Source organism: Sapajus apella, unplaced genomic scaffold, assembly GCF_009761245.1.
Source record: "Sapajus apella isolate SASKATOON/1434 unplaced genomic scaffold, GSC_monkey_1.0 scaffold36, whole genome shotgun sequence".
NCBI classification, from domain to species: Eukaryota; Metazoa; Chordata; class Mammalia; order Primates; family Cebidae; genus Sapajus; species Sapajus apella.
Window position 1 is genome coordinate 2,154,928 of NW_022436976.1, and position 27,460 is coordinate 2,182,387.

Here is a 27,460-nt window from a genome sequence, read left to right on the forward strand (position 1 = left end):
GATTTTAACAGGAGAGTAGTCACAATTAGATGCTTGAATTCAAACCGTGATCTTAGCTCAGACCTGATTATCTGTAAGTAAAAATTTTTCGTATTCCAGGTTTCTTTTGATTAGCAAAATAAAAAAGAAAAGTCTTTTGGTTACTCTAAAAGTCTTTTGGTTACTCCAACCATGTTACTCAGTAGGCCCTTCCAAAGACACCCATTTCTCTATTTTGGGGATCCCCTTGTACCTTCAGACTCCACAAGGAGTATCCGACCAGCCACTACAAAACGAGATGCAGACTGTTGGGAGAATTATAAACAGTAGGGGTGATACCCATTTGAGTCCACGAACGGCTCTCTCAGAGCTGCAGGCACTGGCTGTCCCCGAGATCCTCCAGCAGCCACTTAACTTCACCCACCGGCAACGCTCGACGCCCAATCTTTCCCCGCCCTGGAGCCCCGCCCCACCCCGGAGCCCCGCCCCTCCCACCCCTCCCTTCCCCGACGCGCAGCAGGCCCCGCCCACCCAGGCGCTAGGAACGCGCTGTGGCTTCTTCGACCCGCTGCCATGTCCCGGCCGCAGCTCCGACGCTGGCGCCTCCTAGCTCGCCAGCCCCGCGGCGTTCTGGGTCTAGTGCTGCTGGCGCTGCCGCTCGCGGCCGGGACCGACTGCCCGTGCCCGGAGCCAGAGCTCTGCCGTCCGATCCGCCACCGTCCAGACTTCGAGGTCAGCGCCTTCCCCTGCTCCTTTATGTCTGGGCCTCAGGGCACGAAGAAGTTGTCAAGAGTAGAACCCAGCCCTTAGGAGAGGTGCTGTGACCGCCGAAACCAGCTTTGACCACTCAGTGAGGGCCTTCCTGCTTAGGGATCTTTCAATTTATAGATGAGGAAGTTCTGGCTCAGAGAGGTTAACTCCTCACAGGCCTCACAGCCTGCAAGTGCCTGCCTAGGCAGGCGAGTGTTCAAACCGAATCTGACTCCTAAGGCAAGCTCCTTTCATTCCCCTGCTCTGCTTCTGCCGAGGCACTCTGGGTGTAAAAAGCAAACAAGGTAGGATAATCCATTTCTGTGTTTCCAAGAGAATGAGGATTTTGTTTGAAAGAATCTCAGCACTCCCAACAGTACATTAGAATGCAGAGTATTTTGCTTACCTTTACTTTTCTATACCTACTAGTCCTTTCCTTTAAAGCATCTCAAAACCACCCAAGAAGAGTGGTAAAAATAGGTCTTTCAGTACGTTTTTCTTCTATCTGCATAACAATTTATAAGTCTTCAAGTCCATTAACCTGAGGCATGGGCACTTAGGTGCCAGTAAAAAAGTATATATACATGACTTAGGAGAAGAAATAAAAATGGTGAAAGTGTTTATGGAGAACCTGCCTAGTGTGGAAACCTAACATCTTATTAAAAGAAAATTTTCAGACAAAGTAGGATAACCTTGTTTATTTGAGCAAAGAACAGCTTATGAATTGGCAGTACTTAGAAGAATTTCAAAGAGGTCTGCTTTAGTAGCATGGGCTTTTTATAGGCTGAACACGGAAGCAAAGGAAAATAATTACTTGGTTGGCTATGACTGTTTGCCTTATTTAGCTATGACTTGGGGAAAAATTCCTAGTTAGAAAAATTCCTGCCTAGTTGGCAGTTTCTGATAGGTTAAGCTTAAGTTTTCCTTTACTATTTATATTGGGCTGTAGTTTGCTTAAGCAGGAAATCCAAGGCAGTTGGAACAGTTTTAGCATAATGGCCTCCCAATTAAAAAGTTTTAAACAATCTGAGGCCGAGTGCGGTGAGAGAGGCAGTGGGGGCAGTAGCTGTAAAAGTTAAACCAGACATTTCTTAATTTTCTCAATCTCTTTTTGAGATTGATAATCATTTTGTAAGGCCAGGGCGGGCGGATCACTTGACGTCAGGAGTTCGAGAACAGCCTGGCCAAAATCGTGAAACCCCATCTCTACTAAAAAATACAAAAATTAGCCAGGTGTGGTGGAGGGTGCCTGTAATCCCAGCTGCTCAGGAGGCTGATGCAGGAGAATCGTTTGAACCTGGGAGGCGGAGCGGGAGTTGGAGGTTGCAGTGAGCTGAGGTCACGCCAGTGCACTCCAGTCTGGATGACTGGGCAAGACACTGTCTCAAAAAAAACAACAAAAAACAATAGTGGGTGAGACAATATCTGTGGGCACTTTGAAAACCAACTATATAGAAAGAAGCAAAATTATGCTCATGAATGTTCACGGCAAATGGTCTTTTTCCTCTACTGGCGTTTTCTATGTTTTTCAAACACAAAGACTAGACTACATGGCATTTTCCCCTTATATTTTTGTTAAGCATGCTCTGAATGAAGAGCCCACCTAAACAGCCTTTGTGTGAGCGACAAGGCTGTTTATTCACCAGGGTGCGAGTACACTGAGTCTGAAAAGAGAGTCAGCAGAGGGCGGTGGGATAGGAGTTGGTTTTATAGGTTTGGGGTAGGCAGTGGAAAGTTACAGAAGTTATAGTTTAGGGTGGTTTTTTCTTGTTTGTTTGTTTTGAGACAGTCTCACTGTCGCCCAGGCTGGAGTGCAGTGGCGCGATCTCGGCTCACTGCAACCTCCACCTCCTGGGTTCAAGTGATTCTCCTTCCTCAGCCTCTGGAGTAGCTGGGAGTACAGGCACGTGCCACCATGCCCGGCTAATTTTTGCTTTTTTTAATAGAGACGGAGTTTCACTATGTAACCAGGATGGTCTCAATCTGCTGACCTTGTGATCCAACCGCCTCGGCTTCCCAAAGTGCTGGGATTAGCCACCCCACCTAGCCATTCAGAGTGGTTTTTTGCAAGCTAACAGGTGTGGGAGGTGGGGAAGGGGTGTCACAAGGTCCAAGGTCCAGTGTCACAAGGTTGGCTTATCAGTTAAGCCAGAACAGTGGTGGAATGTCTCAAGGTTGATCGGGCACTGCAGGATCTATCTATTCTTCATTTGATGCAGGGGGAGGGGAGTGTCACAAGGTCCAAGGTTCAATGTCACAAGATTGGCTTATCAGTTAAAGCAGGAACAGTTGAGGCTGGAACAATGGCATTCTTTCTTCTTTCTTGCCATTCTTTCTTCTTTTCTGGAGATGTACATGCAGGTCACAGGGGTCACCATGGCTTGACAATGGTGTAGCCCATGGTGCAGCCAGTTCAAAGAACCTTGCATTCCTGCCTTTTTATATTAATAATATAAAGGAAAAAGGTGAAAACTAGAAAAAGTTGTGGGGGCAGTGAAATTTTGGGGGCGGTATAGAGGGGTGATGGGTGATGTTTCTCAGGGCTTCTTTGAGTGGGATTGGGGTGGTGTGCAGACCTAAAAATAAGAATTTAGACTGCCAAGAGATTTTGGGGCAAAGGTTGATATAGTGGGGTTGTTAAAAGGTGCATTTGTTGTATTGACTGATTGGTTATAGCTTGGATACGATTTTGTAGGAATTAAGAGTCTGAAAAGGCAAGGTCTGAATAAGAGAAGCAGAAAAATGGGCTAAGGGGCCTGACAATGGAAGGAGCCATGATACCCAGTTAGAGAGTAGCCATCTAGGTCCAGAATAATTATTTGACTGATTAGTGAGATTTTGGATCCTGTCTTTAAGTCTTTGATGGCATCATATACAAGGCTGGATTGGTTTAGATAAAAGCAACATTCTTCATTTAGTAATAGGCCGAGTCCTCCCTTCTCAGCAGCCAGTATATCAAGGCCTCGGCGATTCTGGAGGATAGCTGCAGCCAGGGAATTAACTTGGGCTTGGAGAACAGATAGAGTTTTGAGTTATGTCTGAAATGCTGGCGGAAAAATCATTAGAGAGACTGCAGAATGTGGTGGTAAAGTAGTAAGGCCTGCTGTACCTGTCCCGATTGCAGCAGTGGAGACTCCTAATCCTACAAGCAAGGGGGTTAAAGGAACGACTCTTTTTTTGTCATGTAGGAGTTACAAAGGGGACAGGGAGGGGTTCATTTCCATTGGCAAACTGGATTTTGGGAGTAAGGAAAATTAGCTTGTCTAGTTGTTAGGAAGCAGAGGTAGGTGGAAGAGCCACAGAGGAAAAAAAGTCCTTGGCTGAGGCAGAATTGGAAGTGTAGACTGAAGAGGTAAGAAAGTGTTCTGGAGGGCTGGGGTCTTTTACCCAGATATCAAGGGAACCAGCAAAGGCTGCGGCTGTTAAAGGGTGTAGTGGGGTTTGATAGGGTAATTGTGTGGAAGGAGAGGTCTTGTTTCCTTGGTGTATGAGAAAGCGTTTCATATCTATGAGTAACCATTCACTTTCATTAATAAGTTTAGGTATGAGCAGGCAGGAAAAGGGATCTGGAGGAGAGTCTGATGAACAAGGGGAGGGCACCTAAGGATGGGGTGAGAGAGGGTAAATGCCTACCTAGGCAAAACTTGCTATTGACATTCTTAAGAGTGCTAGTAATGAGGGAGGGCCTTTCAGTAACGTGAATTTGGTATGTTCCTATTTCTTGGTTAACATGGGTTACAGGGCCTTAGAGGTGAAGTGTAAAGGAACACAAAGAGGTTTCCTAGGGGAATTCCATTAGGTGATTGCCGGGAGATGCGTAAGTGAGCATCAATAGGGATAGTTGTTTGTATGGCTAGTGGTCCAAAATTGGGGGGTGTGGAGTTGACATAAGAGGAAAAGTTATGTAGGTAGGTGCGAAGAAGAGCAGCAGCCTACTGGTATGAGATATCCGGGGTGTTTTTGTTGAATGTTTCTAGAAAGTAGAGGAGTTCTTCTGAGGTGTACAGGTGGGAGTTGTTGAAGGACGCCTGGAGGTATAAAGAGATGGGAGAGTTTGCCCAGTCCGCTGGTAGGGTGGGGACGGTTGTGTAGGAGAAAGAGGAGAGAGATATGCATAGCCAACAATCTCTAGCTAAGGAAGGGTCTGAAATAGGAGACAGTGGGTTAGGCTGATGGTTTGTTGGAGGTAATTAGGTAGGGGTAGAGGGTAGCAGGAGATTGGGAGTGAGGTTAAGAGTGAGTATAAAAGAAAAGGACTTCATCGAGGTGGAAGAATTGGAGAGTTCCCTGCCATAGAAAGTCCTCTCTCTGCTCTAAGAGAGAGTTATGGGTGGCCGCCTGAGTGTAAAACCATGAAATATCAGCTGTAATTGCTTGGAGGACAAGTGTATACTGGCAATGTAAACAAGAGCAGGACATGTAAACAGAGACTTTCTGAGGTGTGTTAGGTATGTTAGGTTTATACAGGGTTATTCTTCCACTTTGGGGATATGGGTGAGTTTAAGAGAAGTCGGGGAGAGTACTTGCGACTTCCAGGAGGTGGCGGAGGAGTTAGGCTGATTGTCTGATGGACACAGCTTTATCCTGGAATGATGGACCCACTGGGGAGGGTCTTGTAGATGGACAGCAGTTGGGGTGCTACAGATGACCAGGAACGGTCCTGTCCATTGAGGCTGCAGAGACCAAGGGGTTAGGCTTTTAACTAGGACTGACCTCCCGGCTAGGGTGTCTTCATATGCCCGGTTGTCTGGAGTTCTAGAGTGGGTAAGAGAAAATTAGTGGCCTGGTGGATTTGATGTCTGGCCTATTACAGGACTGGAAGATAGTCACCAAGAGGACTGGTGTCTGAAATTAAGGTTAGGCCCAAGCAGAAAAGTGTGGCCATACAGGAGTTAAAAGGGGCTATACCCTCTGGGTTCTTTAGGAGTGGCTCGAATCCTGAGAGGAGCAAGAGGGGAGAACTGTCCAGTCTTTTTTTAGTTGAAGGCTGAGTTTGGTGAGATGTGTTTTTTAAAGACCTTTGGTTCTTTCTACTTTTCCTGAGGACTGAGGCTGGTATAGGGCGTGAAGATTATACTTGATGCCAAGGGCCTGGGAGACTGCTTGTGTAATTTGGCTAATGAAGGCTGGTCCATTGTCAGATTATATCAATTAGGAGAGAAGAGATAACGGTGGTAGCTTTTTCAGGCCCAGTAGGAAAGGCTTCAACCCATCCGGTAAAGGTGTCAATCCAGACTAGAAGGTATTTAAATTTGTGGACACTAGGCATATGAGTAAAATCTGTTTGCCAGTCTCGTGTGGGAAATCCCCTGGCTTGATGTGTAGGAAAAGGAGGGAGTTTAAGGAAGCCTTGGGGAGTAGTATAGCGGCAGATAGAACATTGAGATGTGATTGCTTTCAGGATGGATTTCCATGATGGGAGAGAAATGAGGGGTTCTAAAAGACAGGCTAGAGCCCTGTATCCTATGTGAAAATGATTATGAAAGGATGCGAGGATAGAGTGGGCTTGTGAGGCAAGGAGAAGGAATTTTTCATGGTCTAAGAACCACTTGCCTTCAGTAGGAAATGACTGGTAAGTTAAGGTTTTGGAGGGACAGTAGGTAGGAGTAACAGATGAGGAGAAATACTGGCTCTGAGGGGCAGGTACTGGAGTGTTAGCTGCTGCTTTAGCTGTTTAATCGGCATAGGTGTTTCCTTGGTTAATGGGGTCTGATGGGTTTTGATGCCCTTTGCAGTGAATGACTCCAGCTTTGGCTGGAAGGAGAGCAGTTTTAGGAAGGGTTTTTTTTTTTTTTTAAAAGGAGGCATTGATAATAGAGGACCCTTGTGTAGTAAGAAAACCTCTTTCTGCCCATGTAGCAGCATGGTGGTGAAGGATGTGGAAGGCATATTTAGAATCAGTGTAAATATTGATGTGTAACCCTTTTGCAAATGTGAGAGCCTAAGTTAAGGCAGTAAGTTCAGCTTGTTGGGAAGTGGTAGAGGGGGGCAGTGTGGCAGCCTTGATAACAGGTGAGTGGGGTACAAGAGCATAACCAGCTTTGACCAGTGCCAACTGAGTGGGCTTTGAAGAACTGCCATCAATAAACCATGTGTGGTCTGGGCCTGGAATGGGAAAGAGAGAAATATGTAGAAATGGGGAGGATGCTATATTGATTAGGGAGATACAGTCATGGGGTTTGGGGTTTGTGTTGGGTATTGAGAGGGTGGGTAAAACTCAGGACTGAGAGCAAGGGTTATGGTGGGGGCTTCCATAAAGAGTGCATAAAGCTGGAGAAGGCGAGGGGCTGAAAGTAGGTGTGTAAGGTGTGAAGAAGAAACTAAACTTTGGAGGTTGTATGAACTATAGAAAGTGAGCACAACCTGTAATTTTAAGGGATTCTAGAAGTATTACAGCCGCAGTGGCCGCTGTGCGTAAATATGACAGACAGCCTAGGACTGTGAGGTCAAGTTGTTTAGACAAGAAGGCAACAGGTTGTGGGCTTGGGTCTTGTGTAAGAACCCCCACTGCGCAGTGTTTTACTTCTGCCGTGTAAAGTTGGGAAGTGCTAGTGTAGGGGCTGTTTCCAAGGCTTTCTTTAACAAACGAAAGGGAGAATGGGGGAAAGATTTAGGGTCTGTGGGCCCAGCTAAGTTCCCTTTTGTAAGCTTATAAAGTGGTTTGGCTAGTAGGGCAAAACCTGGTATCCAGAGGTGAAAGTATCCTACAACACCTAGGAAGGAGAGAAGTTGTTGTTAAGTGGATGTGGTTGGGGTTCGGGAGATTAACCAGATACAGATAGGGTCAGCGGGGTGAGCATGTGTGTGCTGGTGAAAGATTATACCAAGAGAGGTAACAGATGGGGAAGAAATTTGGGCTTTGGAAGGGGACACATGGTACTCCTTTGAGTATAAAAGTTGAAGAAGCAGGAGAGTGTCTTGCTGGGAGGATATATAAGAGGGACTTCAAAGAAGATCATCCACATATGGAATAAGGTGGAAGGCAGATGGACTGAAGGAGAGTAGGTCCTGGGAAAGGGCTTGACCAAAATAGTGTGGACTATCTCTGAAACAGAATGGTCCAAGTAAGTGGTTGAGACTGGTGGGTGTTGGGATCAGTCCAAGTGAAGGCTTAAAAGAGGCTGAGAGGATGGGTATAAGGGAATGGTGAAAAAGGCGTCTTTAAGGTCACGAACAGAAGAGTAAGTTGTGGATGGGAGTATGGAGGATAGGAGGTTACAAGGGTTTGGTACAACAGGATGAAAGGGAAGTACAATTTGACTGATGAGGCGAAGGTCTTGGACTAACCTGTAGGATTTGTCTGGTTTTTGGACAGGTAGAATAGGGGAATTGTAAGGAGAGTTTGTAGGCTTTAAAAAGCCACACTGTAACAGATGGGTGACAACAGGCTTTAGGCCTTTTAAAGCCTGTTGTGGGATGGGATACTGATGCTGGGTGGGGTAAGGGTGGTTAGGTTTTAATGGGATGGTAAGAGGTATGTGATCGGTTGCCAGGGATGGGGCGGATGTTTCCCATACCTTTGGGTTGAGGTAGAGAGATGTGAGGGGGGTTGTGAGGGAGATTTTGAATCAGGGAGAAGATTAGCAGTGAGATGTGGCTGTAGTCCCGGAATAGTTAAGGAGGCAGATTTTGTTAAGATGTCTCAGCCTAGTAATGGGACAGGTGGAGATAACTAGGAAGGAGTGTGTAAAGGAGTGCTGCCCGATTTGGCACCAGAGTTGGGGGGTTTTAAGGGGTCTAGAAGTCTGGCTGTCAATACCAACAGTTATGGAGGGAAGGGAAATGGGCCCTTGGAAAGAAGGCAGTGTGGTGTGGGTAGCCCCTGTATCAATTAAGAAAGGAACAGACTTACCCTCCACTGTAACAGTTACCCAAAGCTCAGCATCTGTCCAGGGGGGCTTCCGAACATTTGAGCAACATCAATCCTCTGTTGCCAAGCTGAGGAGATCTGGGAAGGAGTTAAGCCAGGGAGCTTTGAGGTTGAGCTCCAGGAGCTTTAGGAGCAGCTGTGATGTGGGTCGGACAGTCTGACTTCCAGTGGAGTCCTGCACATGAGATACGGCTTAGGAGGAATCCCAGGCTGTGGGCATTCCCTGGCCCAGTGGCCAGTTTTCTGGAATCTGAAGCAAGGTCCTGGGGGAGGAGGTCCTGAAGAGGAGCCTGGACGCCATGGTTTGGGCACTGTGAAGTGTTTTGGAGCCGAGGGTGTAGCTGGAGTTTCACTTACAGTGGAGGCAAGCATTTGTAATTCTGAAAAATGCTGTTGATAGGCAGCTTCTTCTCTATTATTAAACACCTTAAAGGCGAGGTTAATTAATTCCTGTTGTGGGGTTTGAGGACCAGAATCTAGTTTTTGGAGTTTTTTTTCTAATGTCGGGTGAAGATTGAGTGATAAAATGCATATTAAGAATAAGATTGCCTTCTGGCCCTTCGGGGTCCAGGGCAGTAAATCACCTGAGGGTGGCTGCTAAACACACCATGAACTGGGCTGGATTTTTGTCTTTGCCCTGGGTAGTTTCTTGAAGTCTGTCATAGTTAACAACCTTATATGCTGATTTTTTGAATCCCTCAACGAGGCAGGAGATCATGTAATCTCACCTGGCTATACTGGGGGAGCCTGCCTGGTATTCTCATTGGGGATCTTCCCGGGGAACTGTCCTAGTACCTTCCTGTAGGCTGGGCTCAAGGTGCCAGCAGTCTTAAGCGTAAGATTGGGTCAAGGTGTAAACTCTGTCCCGCTACTCTGGGGTGAGATGACATTTAACTTGCTCCAAGTTAAGTTATAGGACTGGGTGAGATATTGGAACTCTTGTATATATTTAGTGGGATCTGATGAAAAGGAGCCTTATTGTTGATTTGGGAAAGATTGGATAAAGAGAAAGGAACGTGAACTCTAACTATGCCTTAGGCTCCAGCCACCTCTGGAATGGGGAATTGTTGGGCAAGGGCGGAGGAGTTAGTTGCGAGACTAAGCTGTAAGCTGGACAGGGTATGAGGTGGAAAGGTGACAAGGAGGGGTATAAGGAGGTGGGTTGGAGGCAGAGGTGGAGGAGGGAGGCTCTGGTGGGGGGTTAGGATCTGGATTAGGTTCTGGTTTGGACAGGCGGAGAGGAGAAAGGTCGGAAGGGTCGATGGACAAGGAAAATTCTGAATCACTGGTGGAGGTAGGGGAGGGGTGGATGGAAGGGAGAGAAGCAAAATTGGGAAGGGTTGCATTGAGAGCAGAGATTAGGGAGAGACTGGAGTGTAAAAAGTGCCTGGACATATGGCACCTCAGATCATTTGCCCATTCGTGGACAAAAATTGTCTGGATCTCACAGAATGGACAGTTCGAAAGTGCCATTTTCTGACCATTTGGAACCATTGTCTAATTTGTATTGAGTCCAGGCCATGTTACAGAAAAAAATGAGACATTTAGGTTTCAGATAGGGCAACAATTGAAGAGGTTTTAGGTATTTTTAGGATGCAGGCTAGAGGCGAAGACTGAGGAATCAAGGGTGGAATATTGCCCATAGTGAAGGAGATATGTTTTAATGAAAAGAGTAGAGACGAGGGGTGAGCAGCTACCAGGGTTTTCAGTAAGAGTCCCTGATTGAGTCCTGGGCTGTAACGTGGGTGAGTGATCAGGCAGGTGACCCCGCTATTGACCAGACACCAAGGGAAGAGCATCTTCCCTAATTGAGGCTGTGACCAACGTTGGAGTTTTTGACTGCATGGATAAAAAGTGTCTCCTTTGCCTCTACTTAGAAGGAGAAGGATTTAAAGGAAAAGAGAGAGGGAGAGACTAGTCTCCAAGACTTGTCTCCTTTTCTCTACTTAGAAGGAAAAGGATTTAAAGGAATAAAGAGAAAGGGAGAGACTTGTCTCCTTTTTTCTCTATTTAGAAGGAGGAGGATTTAAAGGAAGAGAGAGAGGGAGAGACCGCTTACCAGATTTAAAGGTGGTGAGAGGATTATCGGGCTGGTCTGATGCACTGAGGTCACAGGTAGGTCTTTTCACAGAGGAAGAGCGGGGACAGGGAGTTGGTCACCCAAAGGAGTACCCCTGTCCCGGGTTTTGGCACCAATTGTTAAGCGCACTCTGAATGGAGAGACCACCCAAACAGGCTTTGTGTGAGCAACAAGGCTGTTTATTCACCCGGGTGTGAGTGGGCCAAGTCCCAAGTCAGCAGAGGGCGGTGGGATAGGAGTTGATTTTATAGGTTTGGGGTAGACAGTGGAAAGTTACAGAAGTTACAGTTCAGGGCGATTTTTTGCAAGCTGGGAGGGTGTCACTGGGTGGGGGCGGGGGTGTCACAAGATCCAAGGTCCAGTGTCACAAGATTGGCTTATCAGGTAAGGCAGGAACGATTGAGGCAAGAAAAATGGCAGAGCTAGCTATTCTTTTTTCTTTTCTGGAGATATATGTGCGGGTCATAGGGGTCACCATGGCTTGACCATGGTGTAGCTCATGGTGCAGCCAGTTCAAAGCACCTTGCAATTTTCAATTAGTTCACCCAGCTTTTTTTTTTTTTTTTTTTTAAGGATTTGTATTATATCAGAGGCTCTTAGTATTTTCTTAAACAAATAGAATCTTAATTATCAGAATTAAAATAGAAGGTTTGATAGAAATATGAATCTGAAAACAGTGGACCACTTAATTTCACATTCTGAATCTTTATTATTTCAATGGGCACTTGCTTAGCAGCAAAATGAGTTATACATATAGTTCATTCTGAAAAGTCAAAAAAAAAAATTGAGAAAATTAAGAAATGCCTGGTTTAACTTTCACTTCTACTGTCCACACTGCCTCTCCCTCATTCATTTCCCTCACAAGGACCCAGTGCTCTCTTTTGTAATGCAGATCCCCTGAATTAAAACTCTGATGGATTCCCGCTGATCCAAGATAAAATACAAAATCTTCAGTGGTCTAGGAAGTCCCACTTAATCTTGCCACTACCGACCTTAAGGGTTTTATCCAGGTCCACATAATTGCAGGATTTCTGTGCTGTAGCTACACTGACCTTTTTTCAGTTCTACAATCTCAGAATTCTCCTGAGGTATAGCAACCTTTGGGTTTCTCTTCCCTTAGTTGAGAATGCAATCTTTTGTCCGTAAGTACATCTTTTCCATCATTCTGCTGATTTCAGCCCTCCCCTAAAGTGTGTGATCTTCAGAAAAGTTTTCCTGCCTCATCCGGCTAGCAGGTCCCCTTAATATACTGGCATGGCCCCCTACAACCCCTACAGTCCTTAGTACCCGTTGTAATTAAGTAATTAACTCCTTACTGGACCTGGTCTCTCTCATCAATCTCTATCTCCTTAGAGCCTAGCAAAATACTCTCCTTGTACCTTATTGGAAATTCAGTAACTATTTGCTGAATCAATGAATTAATACCTTGGAATAAAATAATTAGTGAGCCTTCTGTGCTTCTAGAATTAACTGTGGGAAGAAAATAACCAGAGAAACATCAGCTGCCTTAGAATTTGACCTAAGTACTATTTTAAGAAGTTAGCTTCACCAAACAAACAACAGTAAATGTAGTATTTATGGCTTCATCTGCAGTAGCCAGAAACTTACTATCAAACTTTTCTCTGATTACTCATTTGATTAGTCACAAAGTCCTGTCAATTTTGCCTCTTAGGATCTTCCAGATCTGTTCACTAACTCCACTGCTCCACAATTTTAGTTGAGGTGACCATCATCTCTTACCTGGATTCCTCCAACAGCTTCTGTATTCTGCCTCCAGTGTTGGTCTATCTTTAATCCATTTCCCACTGCAGCTGAAAATATTTTTGTAAAATGCATACCTTCTCCTTTTAAAAATGCTTTTATTCTCTCCCTTTACCTCAAGATAAACAAGGTAGTAGTACTAACTTCTCAACACAGCTTATGAGGCCTTTAATGATTTAACCCGTGCCCTACCACTCTCTGATCCTTCACTATGCTCTCTCCACAAATTCTAGATGTTGGCCATATTAAATATTTAATTATGCAACCACCACACTGTCTCTGCCTCCAGGCCTTGGCATTTGCCACTATTCCTTCCTGGCCCATACTTCCCCTCTTTCCCAGCCTGGCTAATTACCCCTGCCACCAATTATATTGGGACCCTTACTTCTTATTCACTGTTGTACCCTCACTGCCACCATAGTGTTTGGTGCATGGTGGTGTTTGATGAATGCTAGTTTGGATGGTCAGTATAATATTCTTGATTTAAATGATGGTGCTTATCCCTGTTCTGGCAGGTCTTTGTGTTTGATGTTGGACAGAAAACTTGGAAATCTTATGATTGGTCACAGATTACAACTGTGGCAGCATTTGGAAAATATGACTCAGAACTTATGTGCTACGCTCATTCGAAAGGAGCCAGAGTGGTACTTAAAGGTATGTTGTTACCAGATCTATGTGTCGCGCAATTGAGAAATTTCTCTGTATCACTTACTATAGTCCCAATTTTCCAAAAAATTCCTTTAATGTTTATCTGTTTTTGTTAAGATCCTATAATTGATCTTAGATACTATCTCATTCATTTCACAAATATAGATCTTTTTAAAAGAATTAAACCACTGTATGGTTTTGAATGAAATGTGACTACCAAATTAGCATGATGACATTTACTTAATCATGGTCCACAATTTCTGCTTCTAACTTGAGAACAATTTTTGTGGAGATTTGTGAGTAATGGCTTTCTGTTACTTTGGTATATTCTTTCTCCATTTGGAAAACTTCAGTTAGGGGCTTAGTCTTCCAAAATAATGACATGTTTTTGCATACATGTTCAAATGATATATGCTTCTTCCACAGGAGATGTATCCTTGAAGGATATAATTGATCCTGGTTCCAGAGCATCCTGGATAGCTCAAAAACTTAATTTGGTCAAAATACAACATATGGATGGAATTAATCTAGATATAGAGCAAGAAGTTAATTGTTCATCACCTGAATACGATGCATTAACTGCTTTAGTCAAAGAAACTACAGATTCTTTCCATCGTGAAATTGAGGGATCACAGGTAAAAATCCATTTGTTTTTTTGAAACCTCAGATTTTCCATATCAGAATATACTCATGAGGGTATAACTAATATAATCTTATGCAATGGGAAAGAGTTTCAGCACTTATTTCCTAAAAAATTTCTCTGGAGCCTTTGATGTTCTTATTTAAGGAATTTATATATATATTTTTAATCACTTTGAACAAAAATCACTTATTTAAGGAATTTTAAAGCACTAAATCTATTATCTGTTCACATCAAAATACAACACTGGGATTGCCTCACTACTTGCCTTGTAGCACAATTAGAAGTATTAGGCAACGGGAGAACAAGAATCAAGGGGTCCTAACCAGCTTTTACCAATGCAGGACAGAAACAACCCAGGAGTAGAGGTAGTTCTGGGGAAGTATATCACTTGCCCCACAGTCTCTGAATTACTTGCACCCAAGGCCCAGTAAAGCTTAAAGGACTAACTACACAGAACTTGTGACAGCTATGACAATAAGCAGTGTGCTTCCCCACTGCCATAATGAACATGATTAGAGCAGAAGGTAACAACACAAGGCATCTTGCCAAGCAACAGATGGGTAACAGAGGATGATGTGAACCCAGATCAGTGATCCTCAGACCTGGCCACATATCAGGATAACCATAGGTCTTAAGAAAAGTAAACGTGTTTATATGTATATGTGTCATTTTTAAAAAGTTTCATTGGTGGTTAAGAACTAATAGGCTAGACAGGTTTTTGAAGACAGGACCAGCTCCTTGATATCTAACCGAATGCTTAAAAGTTTATTCCAGTATAGAGCATTATGAGTAATATAAACCAGTGATTTCTAAACCTGTCTCAGAATTATCTGAGAGTGCCTGTTTAAAACATCCTGTTTTAATTTGTTCTCACAGTGCTATAAAGAAATACCTGAGATTGGGTAATTTATAAAGATAAGAGGTTTAATTGGCTCGCAGTTCCGTAGGCTATACAGGAAGCATAATGCTGACATCTGCTTGGCTTCTGGGAGGCCTCAAGAGAACTTAGTCATGGTGGAAGGCAAAGAGGGAGCAGCACTTCAAATGGCCAGAGAAGGAGCAAGAGAGAGAGTTGGGAATGCCACATACTTTTAAACAATCAAGATCTCATGAGAACTCATCACGAGAACAGCACCAGAGGGGGAAATCTGCCCCTGTAATCCGGTCACCTCCTACCAGGCCCTACCTCCAACATTGGGAATTATGATTCAACATGAGATTTGGGTGGGAACGCAGATCCAGACCAAGTCACTGAGATTGACTCAGTAGGTCTGGGATAGAGCTTAGTGAACTATATTTTTACCAAGTGTTCTAGTGATTCTGGTAGAGTTGGTCATCATGAATTTGAAGAATAACAGGTAAAATAATTTGAGAATTACTGCTAAAATAAGTGATATGAGGACTGACATTTCTCTGGTTTTATGCAAATAGGGAAGATTTGTGAGTATAGAATTCAACTTGTCAGAAGAGTACAACGTAGATTAAGAATAGCAAATACAGCCGGGCGCGGTGGCTCAAGCCTGTAATCCCAGCACTTTGGGAGGCCGAGGCGGGTGGATCATGAGGTCAAGAGATCGAGACCATCCTGATCAACATGGTGAAACCCCGTCTCTACTAAAAATACAAAACATTAGCTGGGCATGGTGGTGCGTGCCTGTAATCCCAGCTACTCAGGAGGCTGAGGCAGGAGAATTGCCTGAACCCAGGAGGCGGCGGTTGCGGTGAGCCGAGATCGCGCCATTGCACTCCAGCCTGGGTAACAAGAGTGAAACTCCGTCTCAAAAAAAAAAAAAAAAAAAAGAATAGCAAATACCTGGCATACAGGCCACCATACCCCTTCTCATCACACGTTTTGGGCTTAGAAACTTTTTCTTCATTCTCTAGATAGTTATTACTAATAGGTTAGAATTGATGTGTGGAGTATGTGGGAAACAACCTATTTGACAATCCTGATTAAGCTGAGTGAAAGAGCAGGGAGGAAGAGATTGGGCAAAATCCTTGCAGTAGGAATATCTCTTTTCATGTCTACATTTGGGCTACATGTCACATTCATGTTAGGTCAATTAGTGGGACAGTTGCAAAGGTAGGCCAGATTGTGGAAGATCCAGAATGTCACACTGAGGACTGTGCATTTTATTTTGTGTGTAATGGGTTATGTGTGTAAAATGGTGTTTGGGGAGATTATTCTGTAGGAGTATGTAAAATTAGAAGAGAAAGGAATATCAGTAAGGACTACTAACTGAACAATACAGTATCAAGGGATTTAATTTGGATTTGGATGATGACATAATCCTAAATCAGCAGGTATATAATAAATACGTATTAATTAAGTAATAGAAAGGAAGGAGCAGAACAACTGTGAGAGGCCACCCAAAGGGAAATGTGAGGTTAGATTTTTGAAGAAAGAATGAGAAAATGGCCCAAAAATTTTTAAACTGGTAACCAACAAAAAAAAAAAAAAAAAAAAAAAAAGAAAATCTAGAGGGGAGAATGAGTTTTGGGGATAAGATGATAAATTTAGTTTACAGAATTGTGGTCATAGAATTAAAGAGCTAGAAATAAATGCCTTGAAGAATTCTTTCTACACCTTCATTTTTATAGGTGGAAAAATTCAGATGCTTTAAGTGAATTAGCAGTAATATAGACCTAATTATAACAGAGCTGATATTACCACCCAAGTCTTTTGCTTTCTTGTCTAATAGTACCTTCTCAAAAATATGAGATTGTGAGAGAAAATCCTGGTGAAAATACTCTTACAAAATGAATTTGAAAATTATCTGCTTAGATGTAGTTATTTATTTTTCTCTATTATGATAATATACATCCCATTTTGTAACAGGAGACAGTGATAAAATAGGATCCAATAGTTAAAAGTTTTATTTCATAACATGTTTTGTTGGAGAACTATTGAGCAAAGCTTATAACTGTAAAGTGGTAACACTCAGAGAATTATAAAGAGAACTTTGAGGAAGTCCTAAAAAGAGTTTTGCTAGAATAAATTGTTCAAAGTATTAAAATGTTACCTAAAGTATCTCAGTTTTTAAAATAATCAGTGTTTACTGAATGCCTAATTAAGGGGGAAAAAACAACCTTTACTGGAATTTTAGAACATTTGTACACATAAAATAAGGCTAATTAATATTTGGTTAAGGCAGTAAAGAGTTACATTCTTATTGAAGGCTGACTTACCATTCAAAATGAAAGATAAGGCCAGGTGCAGTGGCTCATGCCTATAAGCAGTTTAGGAGGCGGCAGATCATCTGAGGTCAGAAGTTCGAGACCAGCCTGGGCAACATGGCAAAACCCCATTTCTGCTAAAAATACAAAAAAATTAGCTGGGCATGGTGGCACATGCCTGTAATCCCAGTTACTTGGGAGGCTGAGGCAAGAAATTACTTGAACCCAGGAGGCAGAGGTTGTAGTGAGCAGAGATCGCGCCATTGCACTCCAGCCTGGGTGACGGAGCGAGACCCTATCTCAAAAAAACAAAGGCCAGGCGTGATGGCTCATGCCTGTAATCCCAGCACTTTGGGAAGCTGAGGCAGGTGGATGATGAGGTCAAGATATTTTGAGATCATCCTGGCCAACGTGGTGAAACCCCATCTTTACTAAAAATACAAAAAAATTCCTCGTTAGTATAGTGGCGAGAAAAAGAAAAAAAAATACAAAAAAATTAGCTGGGCGTGGTGGCACGTGCCTGTAGTCCCAGCTACTTGGGAGGCTGAGGCAGGAGAATCACTTGAACTTGGGAGGCAGAAGTTGCAATGAGCCAAGATCCTGCCACTGCACTCCAGGGGGGACAGAGGGACGATACGTCGCCTCAAAAAAAAAAAAAAAAAAAAAGAAACCACAAAAATAAATATATTACTTAACACTTATTTGAATATTTCCATAAAATATTATTTAAATGATTTGTTCAACATTTTTAGTTGATTAATCTATACCTGTGGGCCATGACACTACTATTGTCTAACTGTAATAATACTGGGCCAAACCTACCGTATAAGGTGATTGTGAATCAGGGGCCGAAACTTGCAACCCAGTCAGGTTGTGCCAACAGGTGACACATTTAACCTGCCCAATATTTTAAAAACTTTTGTATTTGAATTCTTCTAGTGTGCCTTTACTCTCTAATTGCTCAGGGACATTACCATACCCTGTTGTCACTATACCTGCTTCTTTTAATCAGCTGAAGTACCAGCCTAGCGTTTGAAGACAATTTTGAGTTTGAAGGCCATCTTCTATATAGTATCCTGCCCCTGGTCACATACTGTATGCCCAAATATATGTCTGAGTCAGTCAAGTGTAAGCAAAAGAATATTTCTTAGAATGGTTCAAGTTCTGTGTGTGTCAAACTCTACATTCATATACTGTAAAGAGTTCTTCCTTGTGTAGTATAAGGTAAGAAAATATATAATCTTAAAAATCTGACATGATATGCATATTCGATCATGTTAGATAAAATAGTAAAATTTTTTTCCACAGGTAACTTTTGATGTTGCTTGGTCTCCAAAGAACATAGACAGAAGATGCTATAATTATACTGGAATTGCAGATGCTTGTGACTTCCTCTTCGTGATGTCTTATGATGAACAAAGTCAGATCTGGTCAGAATGTATTGCAGCAGCCAATGCTCCCTATAATCAGACACTGACTGGTAAGACTCTAAACATTTATTAATAATATTAGTAATATTCTAGAAATTAAAATATTGATGTTTTTAGTATTTCTAAGTTATTTGTATGCCTTTTTCAATTGTACAGCTTGCTTCAAATATTTAAAAATCACTTAATTGAAAGCTTTAAAGTTTACAAAAAGTTGTTACATTTTAATTTTTCCAACAATCTTGTGGGATAGGTATATTTATTATTAACCTTCTATAGACAAGAGAAAACGAATTAACCTCTCATGATTGCATAACTATTAAGTATTACATAGTTGGGGCTCAATCAGGTATTCTCATTTCAGGTCCAATATTCTTGTCATAAAATCACATGCTTATTTAGAATTTGACAGGATATTTTTGTTGAAATAATCAGTGTTAAATAATAGCCAAGATGGTTATGGTTGGGTATCTTCATTGCATGATTAATAGGATAGGCATTAACTTCTTTTAGTATCTGTGATAAGTTAAAAATTATATTCGTATTAGAATTTGAGTACTTTTGACCTGTCATTCATATGATGTAGTCTTTGCATTATCCTCTTCAAAGTTTGATTTGTATCCCATCAGTCAAGTTGCTTGCTCTTTTGTTATTTTTTATTTTTATTTTTTTAAGCAGGGTCTCACTCCATCCCCCAGGCTGGAGTACAGTGGCACGATCATGGCTCACTGCAGCCTCAACCTCCTGAGCTCAGTCTTAGCCTCCTGAGTAGCTGGGACTATGGATATGTGCCGTCATGCCCAGCTAATATTTTCTTGTTTTTTTTAGACAGAGTCTTGCTTTGTTGCCCAGGCTGGATTGCAGTGGCACTATGATGGCCCACTGTAACCTCAACCTCCTGGGCTAAAGTGATCCTCCCACCCAGCCCCCTGAGTAGTTGGGATACACCATCATGCCTGGCTAATTTAAAAAAAGATTTTTTTTTTTTTTAAATAAATGGGGTCTTACTATGTTGCCCAGGCTGGCCTTAAGTGATCCTCCCACCTCAGCCTCCCAAAGTGGTTCAATTATAGGCATGAGCCATTGTGCCTAGCCACACATCTATTTAAAGTTGAAAAATAACTTACTCTACTAAAATTACAAAGTAATTATTAATTCAGGGTTCCCAAACTGTGTTTCAGGAAAGACATAATTGTGTTCTATTAATAAAAGGTTCAATCCTTGTGAGGCTGAAGTGGGAAGATCACATGAGGCCCCTCAGGAGTTCAGGCCATAAATGAATCAAATAAACTAAATAAACCAATGTTTGGGAACCGATGCATACCCCACCCCATTTTTGGTTACTCAATAGTACACAATAACATTAAAGGCTCTGAAAAGTAATAAAGTTATTTACCTCAACATTCCAGATAATCCAGTGAATATGTCTTGATGGAAAAACATGTTTTGCAGCACTGGGCAAGAAAAGGACTGATAGTTTCAGGGATTTGTTTATTTTTCTCTTTATTTACAGATGACACATTTCTTATCCCTAGCTGTCATTCATACTTATAGACTATTTGTAAAACGTGGGACACTTGTACTTTCTAAGAAACTGAGACCATCACTGCTAGAGAGTAAAGATTTGTAAAACTTTTGAAACTTTGGAATCTAGAATATCAAATATATCATGCTTTGGCAATTAATAGATACAATTAGTATGCCTTCCTAAAATGTGTCATTCTTTCTCGAATTAGATTTCGTGAATATTTTATTTCAATATGATCTTAATTGTTTTGAATGTTTTATCTTATTCAAAGAGAAATGGTTTAGAAAGCAATATATAGAATTTATGGTTCTTAAAAGATGTTTTATAACATCACATTAAACATTATTAGTATTTTATATTAATGTATTTGTTTTTACAAACAGATTATGAATGGCTGCATAGCTTGTATGAACACATTGACATATGAAGAGAAACAAATATGCTTTTTCTCCCCTGCTTGACTAGGCTATAATGACTACATCAAGATGGGCATTAATCCTAAGAAACTTGTAATGGGTGTTCCCTGGTATGGTTATGATTATACCTGCCTGAATCTGTCTGAGGTAAGAACAGGTCATTTGTTACATAATTTTTATTCTCTATTATATTTAAGAGTCTGTTTTGTTTTCATTATATAAACTTTAGAAGTTCTGAAATATAGTTTGAAATAAAAAATATTTATTTTTACTTAATTCCATGAAAGCTTATGATTATCATACATTTTCATTTAATAATGAAACTTATTTTAACCTTTATATAGTTTATGGTATATGTTTTATTTCTAAATAATTTTTATGCTTTTGACTTTTAAGAATTGCATAATTGATAATCTGTAACATAGCACTTTTGCATTTCTAGGATCGTGTTTGTACCATTGCAAAAGTCCCTTTCCGCGGAGCTGCTTGTAGTGATGCTGCAGGACGGCAGGTGCCCTACAAAATGATCATGAAACAAATAAATAGTTCTATTTCTGGAAACCAATGGGATCAAGATCAGCAAGCTCCTTATTATAACTATAAAGTAAGATCTTTCATAAGTTATGAGCATTTATTGTTACTTTTCAAAATTGTTTATTTTCATAATCAGATGTTTGATATCAAGAATGTCTTTCAGTTTTCCTTTAGGGCATAACATGTAGACTGCTGTTTACATGAGTGAACTTGTCTTTGACTCTGTAATCAGAAACTTTAATTCCCTGGCAAGCAATTGGAGTTTTACTAATAGTGAATCTACTCTGCTTGGGCCACTTGTCATTTTAGATGATGTCATAAAAATGTGCATATCACAAACAGGATTTAATAGTTGACAATTATGTTAGGTTGACTATTGATTTCGAAAGGGTTTTGGGCCAAAATTGGTTTCCATCTCTGAAAGCCTCCATTTTAAAGTGGCCTACAGATCCTGATGAGACTCTTACATAGGGAGGAATGAGGCTGAGAACAGAAGAGGTGTCATAATCGACTTTACAAAGGAAAAACTGTATCATTTTCAATTTATTTTATAAATTATAAGCAATGTCAAAAATTACAAAAATATTGCATAAAGGAAACATGAAGAAATACACTAAATGATTAGCAATTCTGTCAAGTAGTGTTTAATAACTAGGAATTGCTATATCAAAGTGGCAAAGAAAAGTTATAGTTTTCATAATTTACCTTTAGCATTATAAATGTTCTTCCACAGCTCAAAAATCTAAGTACAAATCCTCTTTGAATGTATTTCAGATTGTTACTTTAAAAAAGAGTACTAAAATGATTTAATTTCAGCAAGGATTTATACTCTTGACTAATGGTCTGGTATCCATTTATAAAAAAATGACTGCAAACACTACATGTAATAAATAATTGATATATATGTGTATGCCTGTATATCAACTAAACAGAGAGCTTTAGTGTAGAGCTTTCTAAACTTTAGAACCGAAAGTATATACCTATTAGTAAATCTAGAGTGTGTTGTAATCTTGTCTTTCCTAAACAGTATTTATATTACTCTGTTCTGGGAACTGGTAATATTACACACACAGATGCACATGTGTACAAAATACATATGGCCAAATATATTTAGAAAAATACTATATACTGTGTGCCCATCTTGGAGATTTATAACAATCATTATCTTAATGGATTTGAGAAGTGCTGTAATACATAAAGCAGCTTAATGTTTGACATAGAATCTTGTTTCACAGCATTCTTAGAAACATGCAAAGGAACAGTGTTTCATTGATATAGTTTGTTAAAGCTATGGTAACCAATTACATATACAGGCATACCTTGGAGATACTGCAGGGTCAGTTCTAGACCACCACAGTAAAGTAAATATAGCAATAAAGCAAGCAATATGCATTTTTTGTTTCCCCATGCATATAAAAGTTATGTTTACACTATACTGTGGTCTGTTAAGTGTGCAATAGCAGTATGTCTAAAAAAAAAAGTACGCATTTTAATTTAAAAATACTTTATTGCTAAAAATGATAACAATCATCTGAGCATTTAGCAAGTTATAATCTGTTTGCAGGAAGAGGGTCTTGCCTTGACATTGATGGCTGAAGGCTGGGGTGGCCATGGCAATTTTGTCTCTAAAAAAAAAAAAAAAAAAAAAAAAAAGTCTTGCTCTGTCACCCAGGCTGGAGAGTAGTGGCGTGATCTCAGCTCACTGCGACCTCTGCCTTCTGGGTTCAAGCAATTCTTCTGCCCCAGCCTCCTGAGTAGCTGGGACTACAGGCTCACACCGCCACACCAGGCTAATTATTTTTTTGTATTTTAGTAGAGATGGGGTTTCACCGTGTTGCCCAGGCTGGTCTTGAATTCCTGAGCTCAGGCAATCTACCGGCCTTGGCCTCCCAAAGTGCTAGGATTATAGCCGTGAGCCACTGTGCCTGGCCTGGCAATGTCTTAAAACAAGACAACAGTGAAGTTTGCCACATCAACTGACTCTTCCTTTCACAAAAGATTTCTCTGTAGAAAGTGATGCTATTTGACTGCATTTTACCCACAGTAGAAGAACTTCTTTCCAAATTGGAGTCAATCCTATCAAATCCTGCTGCTGCTTTATCAAATAAGTTTATGGAATATTCTAAATCCTTTGCTGTTATTTGAACAGTGTTCACAACATTTTACCAGAAATAGAGTCCATTCTCAAGAAACCACTTTCTTTGCATATTTATCAGAAGTAGATCCTCATCCATTCAAATTTTATCATGAGATTGTAGCAATTTAGTCACATCTTTGGGATTCACCTACAATTCTGTTTCTCTTGCTATTTCCACTACCTCTGCAGTTACTTCCTTCACTGAAGCCTTGAACCCCTCAAAGTCATCCATGAGAGTTATAACCCACTTCTTCCAAATTCCTGTTAATGTTGATATTTTGACCTCCTCTCATGCAGAAATCATGACTGTTCTCAATGGCATCTAGAATGGTGAATCTTTTCCAGAAGGCTTTCAATTTACTTTGGCCAGATCCATGAGAGGAGTCACTGTCTTTGGCAGCTACTGCCTTACTAAATTATTTCTTAATTAGTAAGAGTTGAAAGTTGAAATTACTCCTTGTTCCATGGGCTGCAGAATGGATGCTGTGTTAGCAGGCATGCAAATAACATTCATCGTGTATTCTCCATCAGAGCTCTTGGGTGACCAAGTGCAATGTCAATGAGCAGTAATATTTTGAAAGAAATCTTTGTTTTTTTCTGAGCAGTAGGTCTCAACAGTGGGCTTAAGATATTCAGTAAACAGGTGTGCTATCAGCGAAGCTTTGTTATTCCATTTGTAGATCACAGACAGAGTCAATTTAGCATAATTCTTAAGTGCCCTAGATTTTTGAATGGTAATTAAGCACTGGCTTCAACTTAACCACTCGCATTAGTCCCTACAAGAGAATCAGCCTGAACTTTGAGCTTTAAAGCCAGGTATTGACTTCTCTCTAGCTAGAAAAGTCTTAAATGGCATCATCTTCTTCCAATATAAGGCTATTTTGTGTACACTGAAATTCTGTTTAGGGTAGCTACCTTTATCAAATATCTCCTGGATAATTTGCTGCAGTTTCTACATTAGCACTTGCTGCTTCACCTTGCAACATAACCTTAGCTATGGAGATGGCTTCATTCCTTAAGCTTCATGAGTCAGCCTCTGCTAGCTTCCAACTTTCTTCTGCTTTCTCAGCCCTCTCAGCCTTCAGAGAATTCAAGAGAGTTATGACCTTGCTCTAGATTAGGCTTTGGCTTAAGGGAATGTTATAGCTGCTTTGATCTATCCAGACCACTAAAACTTTTTCCATATCAGCAATAAGGCCATTTCACTTTCTTAATATTTGTGTGTTCACTGGAGTAGCACTTGTAATTTCCTTCAGTAACTGTTCATTGGCATCCACAACTTTGTTAACTATTTGGCACAAGAGGCCTCCTACCTTTTGGCCTCTCTGGGCTTTGGACTTGCCTTCTTTACCAAGCTTAATCAGTTCTAGCTTTTGATTTAAAGTGAGAGACAAAGTGACACTGCTTTTTACTTGAACATTTCTGAAGTAGAAATACTTTTGAGACAGAGTCTTGCTCGGTTGTCCAGGCTGGAGTGCAGTAGCACAATCTCGGCTCATTGCAACCTCCACCTCCCAGGTTCAAGTGATTCTCTTGCCTCAGCCTCCCGAGTAGCTGGGATTTCAGGCATGAGCCACCAAGCCCGGCTAATTTTGTATTTTTAGTAGGGATGGGTTTCACCAGTTGGCCAGGCTGGTCTCAAATTCCTGACCTCAAGTGATACGCCTGCCTTGGCCTCCCAAAGGCCTGGGATTACAGGCTTGGGCCACCTCACCCAGCCAACACATTGTTAAGGTCTTAGAATTAAGGAAACATTTTGGTGAGCATTGAAGACCATTTAATGGCACTTTGAAAACAATCTAGTTATAACTGTTTCCTTCCTCTTTTTTTATTCATTGCAAAATTCTATAGCAACATGAATCAAGTTTCTGTTTTGTTTGAAGAGAATCACTCTTTTGAGCTGCTTCAGCAATAGCAGCTCATCTTGGACTCAATATTCTGGAAGGCAAATGTGCCTTAACCATGCATAAATCAGTCTTACATGTGCTTAGTTTTTGCCCTTTGATCCTTCACAATTTTGAGACATTTGAATTTCTTAATATCAAAAAGGCTCAAAGTACTAGCTAGAATGATGGCAAAATTCAAAGGTATATGTCTTTGGGTTTGCCCCTGAATCTTCAACAATCTGTCATATTTAAGTACAACTTCTACAAGTTGCCTTTTAATAATGAATCACAACTATTACTACAGTATGCATGGCTTTGTCTAGTTCTAAAAATGTTAAAGAATGGAATATAAGATATAGACTGAGATATGCTCAATTACAATGAATCTATTATATTTAAATATGCCACAGTGTATTCATTTACCAGATGACTTAATTTCTTCCAAAGTGGTCATCTTAAGAGACTATTCTAATTCCAGGAGTGCTGCCGTAAATATTGCTAGCATCAATTCAGAAAGACCTTTAAGGAGTTTCCTAGATGTGTATAAAAATAAGTAAATTATTTTTAGTTACAGTTAAATTATTTTTACTTGCAGGTCTATCTATTTTTTTATTGCCTATGTTTTTCACCTTCCTTTACGCTTTTTCCTAGATCTGCTCCTTTCCCTTTCCAATAGCTCATGTGCCTACTAAGAGAGACTGTGTTAATACTAGGTAGACATAGTTGATTCTGGGCAGAAGGACTGTTTAGGGTGGAAGGTGAGCATGAGACTAGAATCTAATTTATGGCTTATATCAGGTGTGTGTTAAGTCACCAATGAAGTGCAGACCTAACAGACTCCTAGAATGAATCCTTAAGACTTAGAGAGGAATGTATTTTTCTCCTCCATTGCCATTATCTTTTGAATTGGATGATTCATCTTAAACAAAATCTTTTGTAGAGCTCCTAGCTAGGCACCCTTCTAGCAACTACAGCGAATACAAATAAGCACATAAGCTGGTTTTAGAGGACCAGAGCACTGATTCTCCTTAACTTTGGCTACATACCAGGCATTATCTAAAGAAACATTAAAAAACAAAACAAATATATGTTCTAGCATTAACCCTGGAGATTTTGATTTAATAGGTTTCACGTGGTGTGGGACCCAGGAATCTGTATTTTAAAAGCTCCACAAGTGATTCAGATGTACATCTTGGCTGATAATCATTGGCTAAGGGCAAGGAAAGAATTGCAGGACATGAGAAGCTCAAATAGAATCTATTAGGAGGCTCCTTTGTGTGATTGTTGACATTATTAAAAGTGCCATAAGCAATAATACCTAGAAGGTACAGATGCTCCTTGATTTGTGATTGCATTATGTCCTAATAAAACCGTAAAAATACAGGTTGAAAATGAAATACCCTAATAAACCCATCGCAAGTCTAAAAATGGTAAGTTGGATCATTGTAAGTTGGGGACCATTTGTATCAAACATAGAATCAATGGATTATACAGTAGGAAAGTGTTATGCCCTAAAAATTTTATTTCATTGTATCCTTTTTGAATAATTGGATTTAAGAAACTTTTCTCTTACTGTACTGTGTACTTTTTTTATTTTTCCCTTTCCTATGGTGCTGAATTGTACTAAATACTTTAAATTTCCATTTTAATTTATTTATATAGGATCCTGCTGGCCACTTTCATCAAGTGTGGTATGATAACCCTCAGAGTATTTCTTTAAAGGCAACATATATACAAAACTATGGCTTACGGGGCATTGGCATGTGGAATGCAAATTGTCTTGACTACTCTGGAGATGCTGTAGCCAAACAGCAAGCTGAAGAAATGTGGGAAGTCTTAAAGCCAAAGCTGTTTCAGAGATGAACGTCTTTTGTCAAACTAGTAAGATTTTTTAAAATAGTATAAACAGATCTAGTTTCTTGCATTTTTTGTTATGTTGCTATACACTTTAGTTATTGGCATACTAAAAAAAAAAAAAGAATAAAGAAATGTTTTGTTTGAATTTGAAAAATACATATTAATGTATTTTTCCAGGAACATAAAAGCAAGAAACAAGTCAGCTTACTTATTAAATATTCCTCTATTAGATCTTTCAAACTATAATTAGGAAAAATTGCTCTCAGAATTTCATTATGCCGTATTTTGCTTCATTATAGTAAAATATATGCTTACAAATCTATGCCGATTTTTAAAATGTGTATAATTTGAAGTGGAAATTGTTTGCTTAGAGTTTTAAAAACCGTCTTTGAAAAGCATTTTGTGCTATACTTTTCCCCCAAACTCCTAATAAACCTTAAATTTAAAAACTACAATTTAGTGTCTCCTCTTTAGGTGCATTAACCTGATGAAAATAATTTTTCTGGCCAGGCGTGGTGGCTCAAGCCTGTAATCCCAGCACTTTGGGAGGCCGAGGCGGGTGGATCACGAGGTCAAGAGATCGAGACCATCCTGGTCAACACGGTGAAACCCCGTCTCTACTAAAAATGCAAAAAATTAGCTGGGCATGGTGGCGCGTGCCTGTAATCCCAGCTACTCAGGAGGCTGAGGCAGGAGAATTGCCTGAACCCAGGAGGCGGAGGTTGCGGTGAGCCGAGATAGCGCCATTGCACTCCAGCCTGGGTAAC

General features: G+C 40.7%; 2 protein-coding genes across 5 annotated transcripts in view; one reads left to right on the plus strand and one right to left on the minus strand.

Annotated features, from left to right (window-relative positions):
• Positions 1-508: 508 nt before the first annotated feature.
• CTBS (chitobiase) lies at positions 509-27,148 on the plus strand. 2 transcript variants are annotated; one of them, XM_032296422.1, is made up of 7 exons: positions 509-711; positions 12,956-13,094; positions 13,515-13,723; positions 18,217-18,388; positions 20,329-20,426; positions 20,722-20,895; positions 26,499-27,148. In XM_032296422.1, exons 1-7 carry the CDS (start codon positions 553-555, stop codon positions 26,697-26,699), a joined length of 1,152 nt encoding a protein of 383 aa, XP_032152313.1. In that variant the 5' UTR covers positions 509-552; the 3' UTR covers positions 26,700-27,148. The 2 variants fall into 2 exon arrangements, with proteins under 2 accessions (XP_032152313.1, XP_032152314.1); XM_032296423.1 differs by having other exon boundaries at positions 20,722-20,883.
• SPATA1 (spermatogenesis associated 1) overlaps positions 11,365-27,460 on the minus strand; it is a 75,550-nt gene continuing 59,454 nt past the window's right edge. The window contains exon 13 of one of the 3 annotated variants that reach the window (XM_032296419.1): positions 11,365-12,490. The gene's annotated coding sequence lies outside the window, so the exon portion shown is untranslated. Of the gene's footprint in view, positions 12,491-18,167; positions 18,369-21,996; positions 22,439-27,460 lie in introns of those variants that run through there. The other 2 variants (XM_032296417.1, XM_032296418.1) reach the window with 2 other exon arrangements.

Excerpts from the sequence above, each read along its gene's own strand:
- CTBS (XM_032296422.1), top strand. The coding sequence starts at position 553 with ATGTCCCGGCCGCAGCTCCGACGCTGGCGCCTCCTAGCTCGCCAGCCC. Across the intron at positions 13,724-18,216 it reads GTGAAATTGAGGGATCACAG|GTAACTTTTGATGTTGCTTG; the intron begins GTAAAAATCCAT and ends TTTTTTCCACAG. Across the intron at positions 18,389-20,328 it reads CTATAATCAGACACTGACTG|GCTATAATGACTACATCAAG; the intron begins GTAAGACTCTAA and ends CTGCTTGACTAG.